This window comes from Euwallacea fornicatus, chromosome 1, assembly GCF_040115645.1.
Source record: "Euwallacea fornicatus isolate EFF26 chromosome 1, ASM4011564v1, whole genome shotgun sequence".
Classification (NCBI taxonomy): Eukaryota; Metazoa; Arthropoda; class Insecta; order Coleoptera; family Curculionidae; genus Euwallacea; species Euwallacea fornicatus.
In genome coordinates, this window is record NC_089541.1 from 4871589 (window position 1) to 4893596 (window position 22008).

Genomic DNA, 22008 nt, shown 5'->3' on the forward strand with positions numbered 1-22008 from the left:
TTAATTTATTATTTGCATACTGGAAATAATAAATTAATTTAGAACTAATATAAACAAGTTACATTACCATGGAACCAAGATAAACATTTTTTTTTAATTAATAATTTACGAAATTTCAAAATTTACAAAAATGTGACAGCCGAATAAATAATAATTACTAATGACGTTCGGTTCGTTTGTTTATTCATGGGGCTACGCTTTGGAAAAACAATATATTCTCCAATTTTTAAATGCAAATACCGCGAAAACAGCTAAATCAAATGGCAGCATGTTAAATATTTTTGAAATCAGAAAATAATGGTTTATTCAATTTTTATAAAATATACAGGGTGTTTAATTGTAACTTTACTCGGTTTGTGTCCTTTAACTCTGAAATATTTTTCTGTTGTGCTATGTAACATTTTCTGGCCATTTAGGATAAATCCTACAACGTTTGTATTCACAGTGTTCTTTTTTTCAGATAAAAATAGCAGGCGTTGTCTAAATATACTGAACAACCCTGTACAAACAAATAAATATTATTCCTTTTTTATCTATTTTTTTATTTTGCACAAACTTGCATTTTTTTATAGTGGTATACAAATTAAGCATTTGACTGTTGTCAGAGCACAAGTTTTCATTTGCTCTGGCGGTTCGCTCTATAGGCAAAAACGTAGTGAAGCATCACATCCCGACGGTCACCTCGCCAACATTTTAACACCGCTGTTAATCATAATAACATTTGTTCAGTTTGTTACAAACAGAGCAGTAATAACAATGTTATCTGATTCAGATGATAATAGTAATTCGCTAAATACTTTGATACGGTGACTATTAGTTTTATTAGTTAAATTTGGTCTGGTCCCTTAAGCAGAACCACACATTTCGTTACTCTACTCTCAACACATTGATTATATTGGATCCTTCCATCGGACCGAACATATGGGGTACTGCTGATTGAGCACAATGTGCACTGTTAGTGTATGGAGGGAATGGGGAGTTTAGAGGAGCAATCACTGAGCAAGTTTCCAGCACATCGTCGCGACAAAACCAAATTTTTGGTTCATCATTTTACGGTAATATCAGGGGCGAGGAACGACACACTGTGAACGACTTCAGTTTGTTTATACTCATATGATTCTATTATTTTGATTTGCCGTCATCGGGCGGCGAGATTAACTTCCAAGTGTTCGGAGAGGGGCGATGCTTTATTATGTTCTTACCCTAACATACCATAATAACTGAAGATGTCCCTACTACCTATCTCATCTAGCAGAAACGCAGAAAAAACCGACATGCATTTTATGTATGATCGTGGTAATAGTATTCTCACCAAAGCGACGTTTCTATGCCGAAGCTCAACCAAATCGTCAGACTCCTCCACATCCTATGTTTGGAAGAATTCTGCAAAAATTGTCTGATACCGATTCATAGAGAAAACAATGCTGTTGATCGGGAAGATCAACCTCGTTATTTACTCCTCGAGCAGAAGAAATTCTAGCACGGATAGGGGAAACGGTAGAAAGGGGGGACGGGTGCTCGAAGAACATCAATCGTGGCATGAATTAATGCTCGTCTTGTTCGGAGAATCCTCTACGAGTAGCCCCTTTATCGGCACCATGTACAGGCCCTAAATGCACTTGATCATCATGCACGCTTGAATTTTTTGCGGCTGGTTTCTACGCAACGATACTGAACATCCCCGCGTTCTTACCAACATTGCTTTTACTGATGAGGCCGGGTTTGAACAAAAGTGACTTATTGATTTTCTCAATACGCATGTTTGGGTCGGCGAAAATCTTCATGCTCTAATGAAATCTAGACATCAAACACGTTTTTAATTAAACATTTGCATGGGTATTGCAGGTGACAGGTTTCCAAGTCCTGTTGCTTTCCCAAACCGATTAACGGGTACTGCATACCTAAACTTTCTGCAGAACACAGTGAGTGACTTTTTGGACGACATTCTTGAAAAGACCAAAGGCAAGAAATGTGGTTCCAACACGATGCAGCTCCAGTTCATTTTTCGATTGCCGTCAGAGAGTATTTACACCAAATTTTATCACTTGGATGGGTAGAAAGGTTCGGACCTGTATTATAGACTGCAAAAATTGTCTAATTTGAACCTTCTAAATTTCTTTTTAATGGACATTTCAAAACACTAGTTTATGATTCTTATGTAAATTGCCTCGAAAATCTGCTACTACGAGTTAATGCAAAACGCCAACAAGTCCTAGTCAATGAGGGGATTGTAGAAGGAGTTCGAATATTCTCCAGAGAAAAAAATGTATTTTTTGGTTTTACTGTGAGATTCTTTTGTTTATTTGTACGTAATGATTAAGTAATAAGTAGTTGCAAATAAATGTTTCAAAAAAGAACAACCTTCAATATCTTGGAAATCGTTACTTTCCCATATTCATCAAGATTTTGTTGTTTATTTTGGTATATACTGTTACCTCTTTAAATATTTCATATCCCCTTTTTAACACCTTGTACATCGCAGCTAGGTGCAGTGCGGGTGATTTTACCAGGAACCATAAGGACTGCAAAATCGCAACACATTTTTGCAGCTCTTTAACATTTCCTAGATTTTAATATTGAATGTCACCATTCATCAATTTCTGTTCGTTTTTTTTTGGTTGCCTTTAACTGAAACGAGTCACGTCACAAAACTCAAAAATAAGTGCACGATCTCAAACCACAAATTAATTATTAAAGCCAAAAGTTTTTTAATAACTTTTTACCAGAAGAGAACCGTAAATCGCATCAATAAATTGAAGGAATTGAATACAAATTGCAAAGCGTTCTTCTGGTCGCTGAACCAACTGATAATTTTAACTTCAACCCAACAACTTTTGGAAGCTGGTAGAATCTCTGTTTTCCATTCATTCAGTACATGCCGGATAAATTCTGCGGTTTGCATATTGATCATTTCAGTCAGATTATGTAGTTCAAGCATAGCAGGCCGCATTTAGCCGACCTGATAAATCATGTCGTGGCGATCAAATGAGTTTACCTATTATACATTCAAAGATTATATTCAGAGATGTCGATGTCTTGTGGAGGTCAATGCTACAAAGTCCCTAAAGAATATTAGAGGTCGTCGCATAATTATGCGTCAGAGTAATGGCCAGAAATTAATACGTATTTCAAAAGTTGATATATGTGAATTTCATTTTTAATCGATGACTTTTTGGCAAAAAACTAACATATACAGGGCCATGAACCTAATATTTCCTTGTGATATTATACATTGAAGACCAAATGTACCTGGTAAATCCATACAAAATTGAAGGAATTCATTTTTTTTGCCAATTTGTGCAGAGCTTTTGATCATTTTTATATAGATAAATATTTTAAACAGAAAAATTCGTGTGTTGAAAAAATTCTATCGGTTACACTTATCCTCTTGTCTTACATATGTTGGTTCCAGGTAAAAAATCCGTAGACTAGGGACGCATATTATTGTTCCTTAATTTAGGTTGAACCGAAATTTTTTTTTTAATTTATTCGGGTAAAATAGAATTAAAGAACTTTTTCTCATTTGTCTACGCATTTGTTCAAAATCTTTGTAGGTTGAATTGGTCTTTTCCTCATTTTAAGTCTTCAAGGGTGATGAATTGATGTCCAGTATTTTTGGAAAACATCACAACTTTTTCAATCTTAGATGACCTAAATATTGATTAAAACACATTAAAATTGTGTTCATTTATTCGTTTATTTGGAGAATTTAAAAATATCATTTTTGATTATAGTACATGAGAAATAGAAAGAATACTTCCCATTTTTTATTCACCAGCATACGATTCAATTTGCTATCTGCTTGTTCATTCTCTTCCTTCATTCAAATTTTTATGAAATTTAAAATTTTTCAAAATGAACGGGAAGAATTCGTTCAAATTTTGGTGAAAATACTACAAGAATCTAATTATTAATATTTAATTTGACTTGAGACTAAATTTTTCCGCTATTATTGGCAGTTAGTCGAAATTGAAAATGTGTGGAAAATATCTACAGGAAGCACATCTACCCTGTCATATTAAGTATTAATATTGTGTTAAACAGTCTTTTGAACTAATCCATCCTTTTCCTTCAACGTATAAATTGAAAACGTGAAACGTTTGTTGAAACACAAATATATTCCTTCTTTATTAAGATACCTCGACCCAAGTGAGTTTGTTTCATCAATACGAAAACTGTAACATACAAAATAAGTAAAAACGATTTTATCACCCTTTTTGAGCAAAGCTCCCACCATGGCCGTTAAAATTAAAATGGAACATTCTTAAAGGCACTCACTTGAACAATTTATTTTTCGGACAGTCCCGATTCGAGTACCATGCAATAATCCTAATGCCGTATCTTATCGCCTGATCGAAATTTTATATTTTAATTTAGAACCCACCTAATATTTAGTGACTAATCCCGACAAAAGATAACATCGGTTCGGTTTTTAATTTAATTGAGGTGGAAGCCCTAAGAATGTGCACGCGCCCCTCCGTGTTTAAATGGCCATTTGTTTCGTGCCAATTAAACCGCTTATCAAAGATCGATTGCTTTAATAAAATTTGCGTTTAGTTTCAAGTAAACCGGCTATCAGTTATGGGTATCGTCCCGGGTATAGCGTTATTTCCGGACATAAGGTCGTTGTCCCTTCAGCGATTTAAAATTTTTGTTTTTGAACCACTCGGAGTCTTTAACTGACAAAATTCCTATTAAGCTAACAATGTCTGAGCTTATCAAATTACAACCGATTTGATCCGTTTAAGCTTTTTTATTTGGCTTAAACAGAGGTGTTAAATTTGATGCCTCTCGCTTTGCTTTTTAAAGTCTAACAATGGGCAGATGTTTTTTGAGGGCTTAACAAGTCTAGAAATGTCAGGTTAATTGAAATTCTATAACATTTCAATAATTTAGGGTGTAAAGAGGGCACCCATTTCCTTCCTCCAACGAGGGCAAGGTTGTGAATTCACAATAGAAATAATATATTATAACTAAAATGTTTTTAACTATATACGTCAGACACCAATTAAATTTATCTGCCACTATTAAAACTTGAAGGGATCACTCGTAATTCCAGTTTAACTTTAATCATAGCCCTTTGCACATCTGGTACATTAAAGGACGACAATAGAGTGCCCGGTTTGAATGCGACCACCCCGTTCCAAGTTCAAATTACACGAATTATTAGTCAGTTATAGAGAGAGAGGAGATCCGTTTTTTTGTGTTAAGAATCACACTTACTTATGATTCGGAAAAATCGTGCTATAAAATTAAAATAACGTAGATTTTCTCCTACATTTCCCACATACGAAATCATTCTCCGAGACTTCGAAAATGTCCTTAAGCCTTCTAAGGAAAAGAAGATCGCGATATAATTAAAAATTTTTAAATACCATAAATGCATTTACTTCGTGCGAATTACGAAACTTATTTTGCGAATTTAAATATTCAAAAAAATTTTCCTGTATGTGAATCTGGCACTAAAATTTTCCTAAATCGCATTCAACTAGCACCGTCGCATCTCAGTTTTGTCACATGGGCGATTCGCGATTGGAGCACCAAAGTGTACCACGATCTACAGATCCCCTTGTGACGTTGCTACTGTGGTAAAGAAATAAAAACCTTGTAGGTTAAAAATACATCACTGCAAAATCTCTAGTTTCCAGTACTATTTCTTTCCGCGTTACCCAAATGGCTTGGACATTTCGTTGGTGTTTGAAATTTTCTCTCTTTTCACAAAAAACATCAATTTAAAATAACTCTCCGTTATCTGTTCAGCTGGATCTCAACAGGGCGTAAATGAAAGCTTCAAGAATACAAATCGTACGATCGAACGAATGAGGGGCTAATTATGCACGCCCTTAGCTAAATATTAATATGTGGTTAAGCTTTCGCTGGTTTTTCGAATGTTTCTTTTAAATTAGTTGTTCCGGTCTAGGCGAGAATAGAATTTTAATTACCTGGTGAGTTTAGCATATTAATGGGCATTTCCGGAGCAGCCCCTTGCACGTTGCGCCACTGGATCCTTGGAGAAGTTTAGAGGTACCGCACGCGGGGAGGAAATAACACAATTACTCTCACGAAGGGATTTAAAAGGGAACAGGCGCCCTATAAATGCGAACCCCACTTACAATAAACTACAGTTACGCAGTGCTAATCGGATAATTAGGGCTAATTAACTCAGAGAGTGGTAATATGGTTGTTCACACACATTTCGGGAGATAGGAAACTCATGAAATGTCTTCTCCGGTTGAGCCTTGATGAATTGTTGAAGCTTAAGCAAAGCAATTGTACGACTTACGGCTGAAACACTTTCTTAAAGTGTTATCCTCGTATTGCTCACGGATGATACATCTAATTTCACTTTCAGAGCAGTGGTGCAGTGGCGGCTTCTTGATACTTGCTACGCCACTGTTTAAATGTGTAATTTTTTATTTCTGAAGTGTAGAACCCCCGCGATTAGACCAAATGTGTACCTAGCGATTAAAGCACCTCTCCAGCAACTAAAAATACATGCTTCCATTCAAAGGTGTTTGCTACGATTGTTAAAAACACAAAGAATGTTATATTCCTCTGAAGAGGGCGGTTTCTGTGATTGTCGGGTGGGTTTTTGTGTAGGGAGAATAAAAACTTAATCCGATAACTACAAGCTTTCCGACGATTGTTGCCCCATTACAATAGAGTGGAACGTTTCACATGGTCAGTGAATAATTTTGTAACAATTCCACAATAGTTATCTGGGCTCCCATATAAGCTGTAATTAAAATGTTGGTATCCAGAGGTAGATTTAACAAACGCAAACTTTGGCAAATGCTTTGCAAATTATCTCCGGCAAAGGGGGATACAGAGGGACCAACTGCCGCCGCCGCCATCGCTTTGAATCCACGAAAGAGCAATTAGAATCGTAGAAATGAAAATGTAGCCACCATTAAAAGTGTGATTGTTAAAGGAATAATGGAGGCAAAAAGCGCAATTAAAATTTGAAGCGAGTGAGGCCGGTGCTGGTTTTGTTTTAGCCAAACAAAGCCTTCAACAAAGCAGGTAGTCCTTAACAATCAATCGACTGCAGAGTTCGGTCGATTATTGTTAACTTATCGGGAATGAATGAGACCCAATAACAAAAGAAAGGCTCATTTTCCAATACGAAAATTTCGTTCATTTCCGCTTATCAATTAAAGATTTCTTTCAAGCATGGTCCAAATGTTTCTGTTTCCAATTAATAAATAATTCGTCCTAATTACCAAAAAAAAAAAATGGGGTCCAATTTGCCGTAATAGCATAATACTCGGATTTCCAATCGTTTATTCAATATGTCATTTAATGCATCGAATTTGTTTTTTATCGCATTAATGGTTTGAAATTGGAGCGTACGGTTGCCGTAGAAGGGAAGCATCGGAGTTACAAAAGAAGGCTCGTTTTAAGGGCGTTTGTACACAACGGTGTATGATTACTGACCCTGCGTTTTGTTGTTGGATTACAATGATTTTTAAGGGTTCGCAAGATATGAAAATTAGATTTTTGATGCGTAATAAAGCATTAGAATCAACCATCCAACCAAATTCAATGGGCGGATGAGAGAATAATCTCAAAAGTTGTCCGGAATCATTTCTGCAATTAGGGAAATTAAAACTGCTGCATGCGATCCATCTTTTCCCACCCAAAAAAATGTTTCTCAATCACTTCCCTCACCTATTTCAGTAGGGACTATACAATATCAAGGGCTGTGCTCGTTACGAGGGCTATATCAGGTTTGCACTAGCTCGTAGAACTTGCATACAGCTTCGTTCCAATCATTTCGTATTTGTTATAGTTCTCAAGATGTCCATAAAAGCCGGACCAGTTTGTACCACATTATACGGAGATAGTGTGTACTAGATAAAAATACAAATATTTTAACCATAGACTGTACTACGTAACAATATATATTTTCATATAGTACAAGGTGTCTCTGAATATAGTGCGATAAATTCAATCACATATTCTAGGTCCCAAGCTATGACGAAACTCCATATAGACATATATCCAAAGGCATTTTGCTTTCGATATACAGGGGTAAAAGGTTGTTTTTTGAGGAAAGTTTTGTATTAAGTTTTTCGGAATATTTCGAAATAAATTCATTAAATTTTTTTATATTATTATAAGTTTTTGTGCTTTTTTTGAGGCTCTATGAAGAAATTGATACATTTTTGCAGGGATAGATAATATAGGGCAGTAGTGCTTAGAAAGTACCTAAACTCGTTGTACTTAGCTTTATGGATGACTAGTATAGGAAAAATTATTAAATTTGAAGGTTTTAATATAAAAAAGCTCTTCTTGTTGAAAATCGAAATCTTCAAGAGTTTTTGAGATAATTGAGATTCAACAAATCGATGAAACTATATTTTTAAAAATAAATATCAGATTAAAACCCCAGTTCGCCTCGAAATAAAACAAAAAATATTTTTGACATTACAATATATGATGGCATCTATTAATAAAGCTTAGTGGTGAAAATGATAATGATGAATAAAAATAAAATACAATGATTAAGTAGAGTTTTAAATCTGATGCTTATTTAATATGTTATAGTATCCAACGATTTGTTAAATGTCAATTTTCTTTAAAACTATTGGAGTTTTCAATTTTCAACAAGAATGCCATTTTTATGCAAAAAGTTTCAAGTTTAATATTTTCCGTACAAAATCGTCAATTAATTTCAATGCCAAAACTTATGTATTTTTACGCAGTACCCCTCGATGTTACTCTTCTTGGAAAATAGGGCGACTTTTTTAGAGAGACTCAAAAAGAGCATAAAAAGATATAATAACAAACAAAATTTCATTAATTTATCTTGAAATGGTCCGGAAATATTAATAAAAAAAACCATCCTCAGGAATCAATTTGTCATACCCTTTATATTGAAAACGAAGCTCCTTTCGAAATATGCTTATATGAAGTCTTCATCATATTTTAGGACCTAGAATGGGTGGTTGGATTTATAATGCTCTGTTTACAGACACCTTGTAAGATGCAAAAAAGGAATGAAACATAAACGCCGTTCATAACATGGATATACGGATTGGCCTAAGGGCCTATTATTTTGAACTATTTAGTATTAAAAACAATTGTTATTTATCTTCTGCATTTGATCCTTTTACATTTTTTTAAGCTCAAAATATTTTCTACATTACTTTTAACGCAGCAGATGCATTTCGCTGTAGCGCTACGTTACGGCGATAAAACGTATTTTGCTGCAAAGCTGGATTTTTGCATATTTTACTACATCAAATACACAACTGGTTGTTAAATCAAATTTTCAGATAGGAAAAAAGTGCGAATACACGCTTCAAGTGTTGCAGCACTCGACTGCTGCAAATTTCCTAAATGCGCCTCGTGACTTATAAAACTTATTCGAAACTTAGAAGTAGTACTTATTCTAAATTTAGGATTTTAAGTAAAAAATGAGTTTAAGAATATCGAGAAATAACGAGATGTATTGAACAAAAAATGGAAGTTTTTTAAATGAAAATCATTATTTCTTAATGTAAATTGCACTTTAAAACATGGCTTCAGGAGCCAATTTAAATGTGATACTCTAAGATACCCTTAAGTGAAGATGGAAATTAAGTAAAAACTTGTTACTTTTAACACGAATGAGGAATCGTTGCATTAATTCATTAACACCTGAAACGTGACTTAACATAACTCTGGATGATTCTTGCGAAGTAATCGCGCAGACCCAGGCCATAAATCGAACTTCCACCCGAAAAAAGCCCGGTGTCCCAATAAGAGACCAATAAATTAAGGGGTGTTCACCGTGCGTAAATCGTAATTAATTACTTTTAGCCTTAGGTGAAGGCCTGACTAATGCCGCTGCGGCTAATTAATTGTCTCAGATAACAGTTAAATAACGGCTTGATTTACATACCACACCGATGGAATCCTCTAAACTAATTCCATTGGGCCAAAAGTGAGGGCGCGAAGAAAAACCATTAATGTATTTTATAATAATTTTAATATTTACGTAACAACGATTAAATTTTGCTACATAATAGTACATTCAATGTTATTTCCTAGAGAAGTTTTGGCATAGTAGGGTAACTGCAGTAGCTGCTTAGAAATATTTATACTATATACAGTAAGGATAGATAAATACAAAAATATGTACATCAAGCTTCCATTTACACTCACAAAGCGCCACTGACTTACTAAATTGGAGACACAACCTGAATTATGGTATAATAAGTTTTGCGTAAAATCAATTGGAAATGAAAGCAATAGTAGATATCTCATTGTAAAGTTGAACTTACGGTATGTATCGACTCCTGATAGAAATATGGCTGACTTGTTAACCCTTTAATCTGAAAGCATCTGATCCTGAAACTCTTTTTCGATCCGTGTATTGCAAAGAATCCCACTCGTTGCAAAAACTATGCATTTCCTAACTAGTTACGAAACTATTAAAAAAATTATTTTTATGACAAAATCTAGAGCACTTCTACGTGAAAATAATGAATGATTCCTATTTTACGCAAAACTTATTACGTGAATTTTCAGGGGTACAATAGAAAAGCGAAATCTAATACACAATTTTAAATGAGCTTAAACCATTGATATGACTCACTTCTCATCGAATTATTCACAAGTTCAAACACATAAACATCTTTGCACAGTACCCACAAAGCTTCTAAGTCAACTTTCAGACCAACCCAGACATCGGTGGCCTAGGACTAGAAGGTAAACTATGTACTGCCGCCGCCACTGCTGCCTGGTGGTGGTAATACAAGGAGCTGGGATACGCGCCAGTGGAACCACCCACTACCGGGGATCCAGCACTACCAGCTCCCTCCCTGCTTTCTAGGGAATGGTGCAGACTTAGCGCTGCGTGATTTTGCTCAAAGGGATGTCTAATGGATGAGTTTGCTGATTCATGGTAAAGGATCGGTACTCGCACTAAACGCTGGGCAGCATGGGCCATATTGGCAGCTTCCAGCTCTGCAGCCAATTGTCGTTTCCATTTATTGCGTCTATTTTGAAACCAGATTTTGACTTGTGTTTCTGTGAGGTGGAGGCTTGCTGCTAGTCCTGCCCGCTCCGAAGATGAGAGATATCTGGAAAAATATATATAAAAAAGAAGTATAGAAATTTCTGCTAAGTTCCAAAATAATACCTCTTCATATCAAATGTCGATTCCAACTGGAAAACTTGTGACCTAGAAAACACAGTTCTAGTCTTCTTTTTCCTCTTGTTGGCCAGCGAGCTTCCAGGGCTCATACCATCACCCCCTGGAACCTTCTTGTCTTTCTCATTATCATAATCACTCTCCTCATCTTCCCCATCTTCGTCAATAACCATATTGTCTCCATCACGGAATTGAGGGCTCTTTGAACGACCATAGCTCTCCATGGGGCTTTTGGAGCGTCTCCCGTAGCCTGGATCCATAAAGGCCGGATGTGAGGCCAACATAGGGGATGGTGAGGTAGTAGGTGATCTTTGGTGGTCTGAAGGTGAGGAAGGTCTAGAGGATCGGCTTTCGTTGTTGGGTGCTCCCCGAGGGGAGGGTGGTGGTGTTTGATCATCGTTTGTTGAGCCACCTGTAATGGAGAACATACGTTAGAAATTAATAAAGCAATCGGCTTTCGAGTTTTAGAAAACGCTTTTATTGTTTGGCAAGATTAAGCTTTACACCGACGGTGACTCTTTTACCGGGTTTCCCTCGATTACATCCCAAACTCGACGTAAGACTTCGGAAACCTTTCGGTGCCTCAGTTCAAATTTTCCTGCAGAAAATCTGCCCCGAGGCAGGAATTATTGAGGCGAATGTACGTCAAAACTAATCGGAAATGTAAGACAGACCGATACTAATTTCACTTGGAGCAGAACTACGGCCTTCCGAATGTGAGATTCGGTATTTTCGGAAAAAAATATTATTAATAGAAAACACAAGTAATTGCCGAGTTCTGTTAAAATGTTAAACTTCAGAAAATGCAAAGAATGTTATCATCTTGTAATGACAATTTTTAATCATCTATAAGGCATAGAGCCGTCATGCGTAATAAAACTCTTCCGAAGAATGACGTCAGAATGACGTTAAATTGGTCACATTGCAGATGATTAGAATGTGTTGACTAAACCATTTTAACGCCAATCCCAGGGGAGATGATGGGGAAAAATAAATATTCGATTTTGGAGAAATTTTCCTTAATATAACGTCAAAATTAGGTTAATTTAAGGAATGATATACGCTTTAACGTGTAGTGAACCTCAGAAAAACTGATCAGGAACGTGAAAATTGGTTAGAAGTGGTAAGATACAGATCCGCAAATATCACTATGTTTTTATTATTTTGTGATAGCAATAAATAGATTATTTTTTGAAGTCGACCAGAAAAGACGATTTGTTGAAGTTTACATTTTAAAATCAAATTATTCGGTTATCTTTCACAAATATGTAAAACAGCCACTCTAATTTAAAATACTCGCGTCCCTAGGGACAAGGCCATAGGCCTTCCTGAAGCCCTTGAAAACGCATTTTTATGTTTGACTTCACAACCAAGAATTAGACGATTTTACAGGTTGACTGGAGTTAAAATAATCGCTTGAGTGTTTGTGGAAAATGAAGTCCCCAAAGTAAACTACATAGCCGATTACTTAGCATGTTAGACGGCTTCGGAAGCGTTAAATATAATTATCTTTAGAACGTTAAGGGATTAGTTTATCAATAGAGCGAAATTGTAGTATAGTACCTGTAGGGCTGAGCTTCTCGCGGGGAACCTGAGGTGCAGGAATGCGCCCCCAATACCAGGGCAGAGTTCTAGGATCTGTAGTTGCCCCGCAAAGGGCAGCGTATCTGCTACTTGCTGCAGCCAGTGCTCCAAAGTGAGTCATGATTCCTAATCTGCAATAAATGGCAACTTTTAATAGTTAATTTTTATTCTGTCAATTATTTGCAATTTTTTTTTCAATTTTAAAGTTTGCAGGGATAATCTCACGTTGATAACTCGTATTACGTCAAGAGAGTTGGTCTTTTTTTGAATAAATATCGAAGTGTTGGAGAAGTGGTGTCGTTAGTTGCAGATTCCAGTGGAACTAATTTCTCAGGAATAAAACTGCTTAACTTTCTAAACTGCTTAATAAAACTGCACAACTTTCTTCTAGAAAATCAGTTAAATCACACATTAGAAACTACATGCGAATGGAAGCTTCCTTCATAATTCGACGGCTAGTCTTATAAAACTGCTTTTCTAGACTGTGATTCTTCTGAAAATTTTAATTAAAAGAATGCTTTTTTTAAGTAAAAATCTAGAAATATCTTATGAAAACGACCAATTCCAGCAAATGCTTTTTATTTATTGTATTCTGTTATTGACGAATTCATTAATCATGCTTAGATTTACAATCAGTTATAGAAGACAACTAAGCGATTCCAATTGAAAATTGGTTTGTTTGATTTCGTAACGATACGCTTAAAGGAAAATTTAGAAAAGGCGCTAAAAGCCAACACTCGAAAATTTTGCTTAATTGGGAAATCTGGTTAAAACAAGTTGAAGGAATAATTAAAACCGACGGCGGAGCTCGGCTTAGAGCGAAAAGCCATTTCCCGACGTTTAGTGCCTCCCAGATGGGAAAATCGGCTCGTCTCGTTGATGTTCGCGTTTTAAAACTCTTAAATCAAGTTTAAATATTTAGAAGTCAAGATATCAATCGATATTTTCTCCAGAGCCGTATTTTAGAGACTTCAAGATTTTGGTTTATCATCCCTTATGGAGAAGGCTATTGCGCCCACAATTATTCCATCATGTTGAAAGATTTTTGGGATATTTTTTTTTTCGGTTAAATGGTGCTTAATTCAACTTGTTACGTTGTGTTATAGCTGCTTGAGCTTTTTAGATATCAAGGTGGAACTTGGAACATTACGCACTTATTAGGGGGAACTCATGTTCGTTCCTAAATAATTTTGCAAATACCTGCAAAACGGTGATATCGCATACGGAAATAATTCAACAGATCGAAAATTCTCGAAGAAGAGATCGAAAAATAAAAAACTTCACATTTCCAGAAGTATAGGGTAAGTGGCGCCCGACAAATAAGTTTGGGATGGTAAAAGGAATGTTGTTTCTGAAAAAGAATCATTTCGTAGATAAAAATTTGTAACATGTAGTCCTGCGCATTTTAATCAAAAACTACATTCAAAATGTTATTGATATCTCAAAAACTGAAACAGTATTTCCGTTTTTTAACATGAAATGTGAAATTAAGTTTAGGTTTACCATCTTTCATTAATTCCCCAGAAAACGATTAAAAATCTGTATTGTTCGAGCTTCACAATTATAATATTGATTTAATTATACGGTAATAATTAAATAATTCCAATAATTGAAAATTTAATAAATTAGTTTAATAACACAATCGTTGAGTAGAGATATTTTTTGATCAAAGCTTAAAGATATCCACAGTTTCTCTTTTGTTGAAATATCCTTAACTGAAAGATTTTACTAAATTAGAAAATCTATTTTCTTGGGTATTCCGTATTTTTGAACAACGAAAATCGGTAGCACTGATTTTTAAAGTGATTCTAAATTAGAATTCGCCTCGTTTTTTTCCTAAAAATGGCCATAATAGTTTTTTTTTTAAGTGAAAACATTAAAGTGCACATACATGGCCGTAGGTTATTGGAACACTCTGTAGAGATGTGATCTGACTTGATTAAAGAATCCAGCAGCTAATTCCTGGATGGGTGAGACTTCAGAACTCACCTAAACCTCAGGATTCGTTTAATGTTGAGAATTGAATTTTTTAGTGTTTTCCCAGGTTTCAGGCTGTTGAGCCAGGACGTCTCTGTCTAGCCACGTCCATCTATAGCGTTTACCAACGAAGTTGCCAACATTAAATTTGCAGCACCAAGTTTCAGTGTTCCCTAGAAGCAGGAGAACTTCTTGAACGGAAGTAGCAACTTCCGCTGAATCCGTAAGCGGCTTATGCAGACCCTCTTAAGTGCTCCGATATATCGCTCCTATAAGACTGCTAAACGCCGAAATTTTTGCTTTAAAAACCGGTTGAAAGCTTATTTGTCAACCGTCAAAATTGCACCGTTTGAAATAAACTCTTCGCGAATAACTAAATAATATCGCAATAAACAAACCAGCCATAATTATTATCAAAGAACGGAGCACAGTTTTCAATAATTTTGCTCGTTGATGCGTTCGTTTGGTCCAATCGAAGCTAAATTGAAACCATTTCATAGAAAATATCAATCGTAAATTAATGAATTAGTCTGGGGCTTTATATGCGAAATTCCGACAAAGTCGACAAAATGTCGAATAATGGTGGGCGCACAAAGCGCAAATTCAATTTTATATCTACTCATTAATATCAAACGGTTGGGATTTGCATATGACCATCCTTTGATCCCGTCTACGTTTTCAAATAATCCATTGATTGGAAGAGTTCAATTTGGAAATATTTTTTTAGGTTCAAACTAAAAATTATATATTGTCACAACATCAAGAATAGAAACGTTCAAAGAGAGGTTAAAAATATGATAGGAAACCTCACGACCTCGACTTTGTACGAGTTGTGATCTTCAATGGACCGTTTTTGGAAAGGGCTGGTCACTCAGCTATTCAGCTCCTGACTGCCTGGAACCCTTTAAATTTCTCTGTAGAAAAATATGTGGTTCTGAGTGGCAAATAGTTTGTTGGTTTTTGTGAAAATTGACATTTTTAGTAATTTGGCAAATCCCGTATAACACTTTCATTCTTTATGAGTATTTTAATATATTTGTTGTTTTATTGAGGACTTGTTAAAAATATTTATTTCTCGTAGCTTTGCAATTCTGGCAAGGAATTGGACTGTCCTTAAGTCTTTTTTTTTTCAAATGCGATACCCAATATTTTACTCTAGGGTTATTGCAAGTATTTTCACTGAAATTTACAGTACTTCTCTCGAAATCTTGCAAGTAATCTGAAGAATTACCAATTTTCGTACCTTGATGTATAAATTTGCTACTTTAATCTCAAAAAAGTCACAAGTTATTTGACGATTTGTAAAAATTGCCATTGTTATAAAAGCCTGGGAAACATGGATCGTATTTGAGTCATTGTAATTGATTTTTTGCAAAGCACCAGGAAATATTTTAGAATATCCATTCTACAGAGATACCAATGCATTTTTTTGCTTTTTTTCAAGTAATCAACTTTACCACTCTAGGAATGTTAACAGAGATGTCAAATTATTGATATTCTTCTGGAACTATGTAGAAAGTAGCAGTGGCTCTCTTCAGGAGGAAATTTGCTGTGAAGTTCTAGAAATGTTAAACAATGAATTAAGATCTCTATAGGCTCGTACACGTAGAAGATAGCAATGCCCTAAGAGGAAGATAAAAAGATAAACTTTTGCCAGTATCTTTCAGGAAACAAGTTTTGTGCCATCTAAAAAGCATTGATATTAGGAACGGCCTTTGCAAGCCTTGCACCGTGGGCGAAATTTATAATTACTGCCCCTGCATCTCCAAGAAAAACCGTCGATCAAGAAAATCCGTCACCCTTCTTTGATTGCCGCCCTGCCACCATTAGCACGGTGCTGGTTGACATAAATAAGTGAATTATCATTTAACGTTCGAAGCCGATTCCTTAACCAAAATTCTCATGTATGTGTGGTATTAAAATCAAGTATTTGCTTAACGTGTATACTAAACTAAAGTAATATTCGTTATATGTTCTTAAATTGTAATTATTTATTTAACTTGCAAAATTTTCTTGCATAGATATAACACAAATTCACAATATATTAATCGAAGTAATGAATAAATATGTATTCTAATCAGATCTAATACAATTACTATTATGCAGTCAAAATTGCAGAGATACTTTGAATTTGCAATAAAATACAAATATAAAGGACCAAAAGTCCCGCTTAAATTCGTTAAAAATTCAAGGAAAAATTTTTCATGAAATTGATGAAACACGTCAATTATCGTTTTCAGTCGTGGATTTTTAAACGTAACAGACATGTACACAAGGTTACTCATATAGTACATAAATGTACATCTTCCTGTCTTCTCATGGAACCCCACGCATTTTATGACATTTTTGAGTTCGTTGAAAAATTCTAAACATATTTCATTTGACATACCCATATAAAAATAATACAATCGATGAATTGGATGAACGAGGCAATCAGATTGGCCTGTTAGATGGCTTGAATCTACCCATATGGATTTTTTATAGGGCTATCTAAAATATAGGATGTATTTAAATATGCCCAAAAATATGGAAGATAAAAAAAATTACTCAATAAGCTCAACAAATACTCCCTCAAATAATTTTAAAAAATTCTTGAGGAATTTAAATTGCAACTTGTCCCCTCAGTAAATCAACGGGACAAAGTTCAAACATTTAATATATTATATTGTAGTAGTCTATATTATTATTTTTTAAGCATTAATATTTCAATCTTTATTTCTATTTTTTGCATTTTTTTAGAAAACTGAAGAATTTAGACATGGGTATTTTTAATGAATATGTTCAGAGTTCCTAAAAAAAACTCATAAACGTCATATTATACATGGGTAACTCGGTATATATGTCTGTTACATCAAAAAATGCACAACTAACAGCAACTTTTGACGTGTTCCAACATTTTCATGAAAAATATTTCCTCCAATTTTCATCGAATTATGCGAGACTTTTGGTTCTCTATATACACCAACAACCAATAGAAATGTTGCATCAGGGTCATTTAGATGCAAAATTTGAAAACCGTCTGATGCCTATTAATTGTTCATATGGCTATATGGCTTTTAAAGGATATAGATTTTAACATACTCAGTTTCATGAAATGCACCATCCAGTAATAATAATAATTAAGTCTTGTAATTTTGGCAAAATAACGCGCTATAATTGAGTATCAAATGATTAGAGTTTCAGTAAAAATGAAAGAACGCCAATAGTTTTTTTGTCATCGACCTTTTTGGATTTTTATTCAATATATTAACTATATCAGATTAAAAATATCATGAGGTCGGTCTTAGTACCCTCCAGCCGGAATTTACCAAATGACATTTTCCATTAGGATAATGCAAGGTCGCATACTATGAACATTACTTGAAGGTATCTGGAACAAACACAATTGGGAATAAAGTCGTGGCCTGTACGATCTCCGGATCTATTACCTAGCGAACAGCTTTCGGACATAATGTCCTGTCGTCTTCCAAATTTACCGAGGACTCCAAAGAATTTGAATAACATACGACAACATCTTGAGGTACCATGGAATGACATATTCCAAGAACATATTTTGATCATTTATTCCAAAGCATGCGGTAAAGGATACATGCTGGCATTGCCGTACGAAGCGATGTCACTTATTATTAAATTTTTAATTAATAATTGTTGTTTCTTTTACTGAAACTCTGATTATTTGATACTCTTATGAAGCATTATCTTGCGAAAATTACAAAACTCACATAATATTACAATTGGGTGGTGCATTTCATATGCAAGAGACATAATTTTAAGTAACTGTTATTTAATTTAACAAAATACAAATGTGATTTTTACTTTTAAACAGAACTCTTCATCACAAATGTAATGACCGTTCTTAAGGAATTTTTATCTCTATAGCATTTAGAGCCGTAAAAAATTTGAATGTCCATTTATTTTCTTCTAGTCTTGCATATGTTATGTCTGTCACGACTTTAAATTCCCCATCTAGTGTGATTGTGTAATTTTGTTATTATATTGACAAAACGAACATGCATGTGGTAGTAAATAGCTCTTTTATGTGACGATCCATCACTTCCTGGACATATTGGTATTGGCAAATTGTTTAATCGGTAAGCCTTTTGTTGCTGGATTTTACTGATTATAAGTTTTGCACCTTAACCTGTTATTCTATTTAATTTTGTTCAAACCTTCATCACTGCAATGTTCTTCGATTCTTTTTTTATTTTTCTATCGTAAATATGTTAAACATAAAATGAAAAGCTGTGTTACACATTAAAGACGCAGCATAACGCGAAATCCAATTTCAAAAATATAGATTATCCTACGAATTCAGCTCCGAGGTTCGGATCTGGCACCAAAGTCAAATTGTACGTTGGGTTTATATATCCGACTCAAAAATTGACTGAGTTCAAGTTATTTACCATCAGTACATATTATTGTATGAAGGCCTCATTGTGGACCTTACTAAAGTTATTGGATTCCAGAGCACACAGCCATTCGAATTTGCGTAAAGAACTATAGATTTGTTGTGTCATGAACATCTTGTATTCTGTACCCCGTCACATTCAAGGAGTTAAGTACTTTTAAAATTTTAGCGAAATGAGGCTTGAAAGGAGCTGATTTCGTTGCTTATGAAGAAGTTTCAATGATTCGAGGGACCTCAAACGCAGCCGGAGGACATGTGAAATATGAGCTTGAATTCCAAGGAATAAACATATTTTTAGCAGTTCGAGGGTTAAATTCGATTTTTTTTAAGAAGGACGAAAGAAGACGGTAAAGGGATGATTTACTCCTAAAGAGGTAAATAAGTGACTCCATCTGACGTAATAATCCATTTGTTGAAGTATACTTAAATCTGTCTAATGTCAATTGGACGAATTGCAAATTCAATTGATACTTGAGCAATTCTCCAAAGAAAATAAATATCCAATTTGAATTGATTCAGTTTTAAGTGCATGTTCACGCCCCACACAAGAAGCAGAAGAGGCTTCCTGATATTCGAATTATTCACATATCCCTCACTAACCAATTCTTCTTCAATCGTTTTAAGTGTTCTACATTAGCGCCAGAATCTGCTAAAGTATAGCAGAGGTCCTCCCAAATCAATGGACCGTGAAGAGATAGGAGTTGGTAATTTGAAAAACGAGGCAATTTTTGTGAAAACAAAGTAACAAAGTTTTTCTTATGGGTTAATTAATATTTCTACTATTATTTCAAGTCTGAAAACATCGATTGTGTCGTTGATCTATCCGTTTCCTCATTTCAAAGTAGCACATACTGTCTCTTACTACATCAACATTTTTATGCCAAATACTACATCGGTATTAGCTACATAATTTTTAATCACAAATGATCGATTCACATAACGTTTCATGATTTTGCCATTATTAGTGAGATCATTGGAAGTACACATTATTCTCGGTTAAAACTAACTGAGAATAACATTCAACCTTTGCTAAAGGCTCAGATGAACGCCACTGTTAAAGTTTGGGCGGCAAAGCTGTCACTGTCTACAAAACTTAAGAAAAATAGGACGGAAATGCGAAAATAAAAGATCAATTAAAATATATGAGAGCTGAATATTACGATTGTATGAAACACCCGTAGTTTCTCTTCTTAACCGCCGAGGGACGCCACTTTCTATGATATGATTCAGATTATTACTCTCAAAGATCGATTTGAGGTAAGTGGTTGATGTTTCATTATCGTACCAACCAAAGAAGAGTAAATAAAAATCGACGTGTAGCCTCTTGTTCAGTAAATATGGACAACACCCGGTTGTTCACGCTTGAACACGAGGTCGATCTCGGACAAACAAGAGAAACTAAAGACTAACAAATACTACACAGACCAACAGCCAACCCGAAAAATGAAATTATATAAAAAATACAGGTTTAATTACATGTAATAATCTAACACCACTCACTTGTCTCAAATCAACCTCTTAGACTAACAACATGACTCCAAGAAGCTATGATTCCTCAGCGACTAAGAAGAAAAATTTCAAAGTGTTTCACACAATTTTAATATTCACCTTAGTTAACTGTTAATGTGAGTTTTTGCAATGTTTTTTGTTAAGTTCTTAAGATGGTGATAAATCTGTCACCTAATGTTAACAAGGGTGTTCATCCGAGGCCTTAGTTAAGGACAAATGTGATTTCAGTTTTTCCTGAGAATAATTTTCAGTTTCACCACTTCAACAACCTCCATTGGTATGTGAGGCGTTATTGCCGAATATTTAAAACATGTACACACTTTCTTAAACGCTTAGTATATGTTCGGAGAAATTGCAGTTTTGGAGCTTTTCTCTATAGCCAAGTGGTTCATTGAAGTAGCGTATTGCGATTCTTCATCGGTGTTAATTAAAAAGGATCAAAAATGTTCGATTTTGCCCTAACAAAACCCGTTTAAATGTTGATTTCTGGCATACATATTTACCTTGATAACATTGAACTATTGGGGTTGATGGGATCTAAGATACTTTGTCCGTTCGCCAAGGGGTTCGCACTAAAATCAGCCTTCTTCGAGGTGGGTTCCTCGCGGGACAAGATACTCGATATTGAAAAGTTTGTGGAACTCCCGGATATCTTCTGCGTGGCAGTAATTTTAGGGTCCTTATCACTTTTCTCCTCGTCGTCACTCGTCCTTATCACCGGGAAACACGTGGTCACGTGATGGTTCACCATCCTGCCAAAGTCCGGCTCCGGCGAATTGTTTCTGCTGTTGGATGAATCCGGGGAGGACACAACGTTCACCTCGATATCCCTAACCGGAGAGCTCATGATCGGCCACCGAAACCACTGAGAAGACAAGAGATGAGCACGTAGTTCTACACATTAATCAAAAAACGCGTACGGACGAACAACCACTGTTCCAGCCGGTCGTGAAATAGCCCTTTCTGTTTGTTTAGATTGCATTCGCTCGCTTGGGGCGGACGAACGAAGGACACACCCCTGTACAAAGCGATACCGGGAACCACCCCTAGTTTATTCCTTTCTTTCTCGTGGACACTACGACTGCCATGTCGACGATATAGGGGTTGCTGATGCTGTTTCTTTCTCGCCCTCTTATTTCTTCCCCAGCTCCGCGATGGGGCTCTATTATATTATGTTGCGCTCGCACTTGGTCGGTGAGTTATTTGACATCTTTGTTTAGTCAGCGGCCTTTAAAGTGGTGTTTCTTGGCAGTTGGGGAATTTTTGTGTCGAGGATTATGCCATATTCGCTTTGCCTAATTTGTCGGGGAGGCGAGCTGTGAAATTGGCTGTTTTCTAGCTTACGAGCCGGGGGTTTTGTCGGGAAATTGCCACTCTTTTAGCGGAA

The 22008-nt window shown here is 35.4% G+C and overlaps 1 protein-coding gene across 1 annotated transcript; it reads right to left on the bottom strand.

The window, feature by feature from the left end:
* Positions 1 to 10009: 10009 nt before the first annotated feature.
* Hmx (H6-like-homeobox) lies at positions 10010 to 21555 on the bottom strand. Its single transcript, XM_066288641.1, has 4 exons — positions 21125 to 21555; positions 12707 to 12858; positions 11132 to 11555; positions 10010 to 11072 (listed from the first exon to the last, which is right to left on the bottom strand). The coding sequence occupies exons 1-4, from the start codon at positions 21466 to 21468 to the stop codon at positions 10661 to 10663; spliced, it is 1332 nt and encodes a 443-aa protein (XP_066144738.1). The 5' UTR covers positions 21469 to 21555; the 3' UTR covers positions 10010 to 10660.
* Between the last annotated feature and the right edge of the window lie 453 nt (positions 21556 to 22008).

Bases quoted from the DNA above. Each gene is read 5' to 3' on its own strand.
- Hmx (XM_066288641.1), bottom strand. From the start codon at position 21,468: ATGAGCTCTCCGGTTAGGGATATCGAGGTGAACGTTGTGTCCTCCCCG. The intron at 11,556-12,706 runs GTACTATACTAC...TCTCCATTACAG, and splicing joins CGAGAAGCTCAGCCCTACAG to GTGGCTCAACAAACGATGAT. The intron at 11,073-11,131 runs GTATTATTTTGG...ATATTTTTCCAG, and splicing joins TCGACATTTGATATGAAGAG to ATATCTCTCATCTTCGGAGC.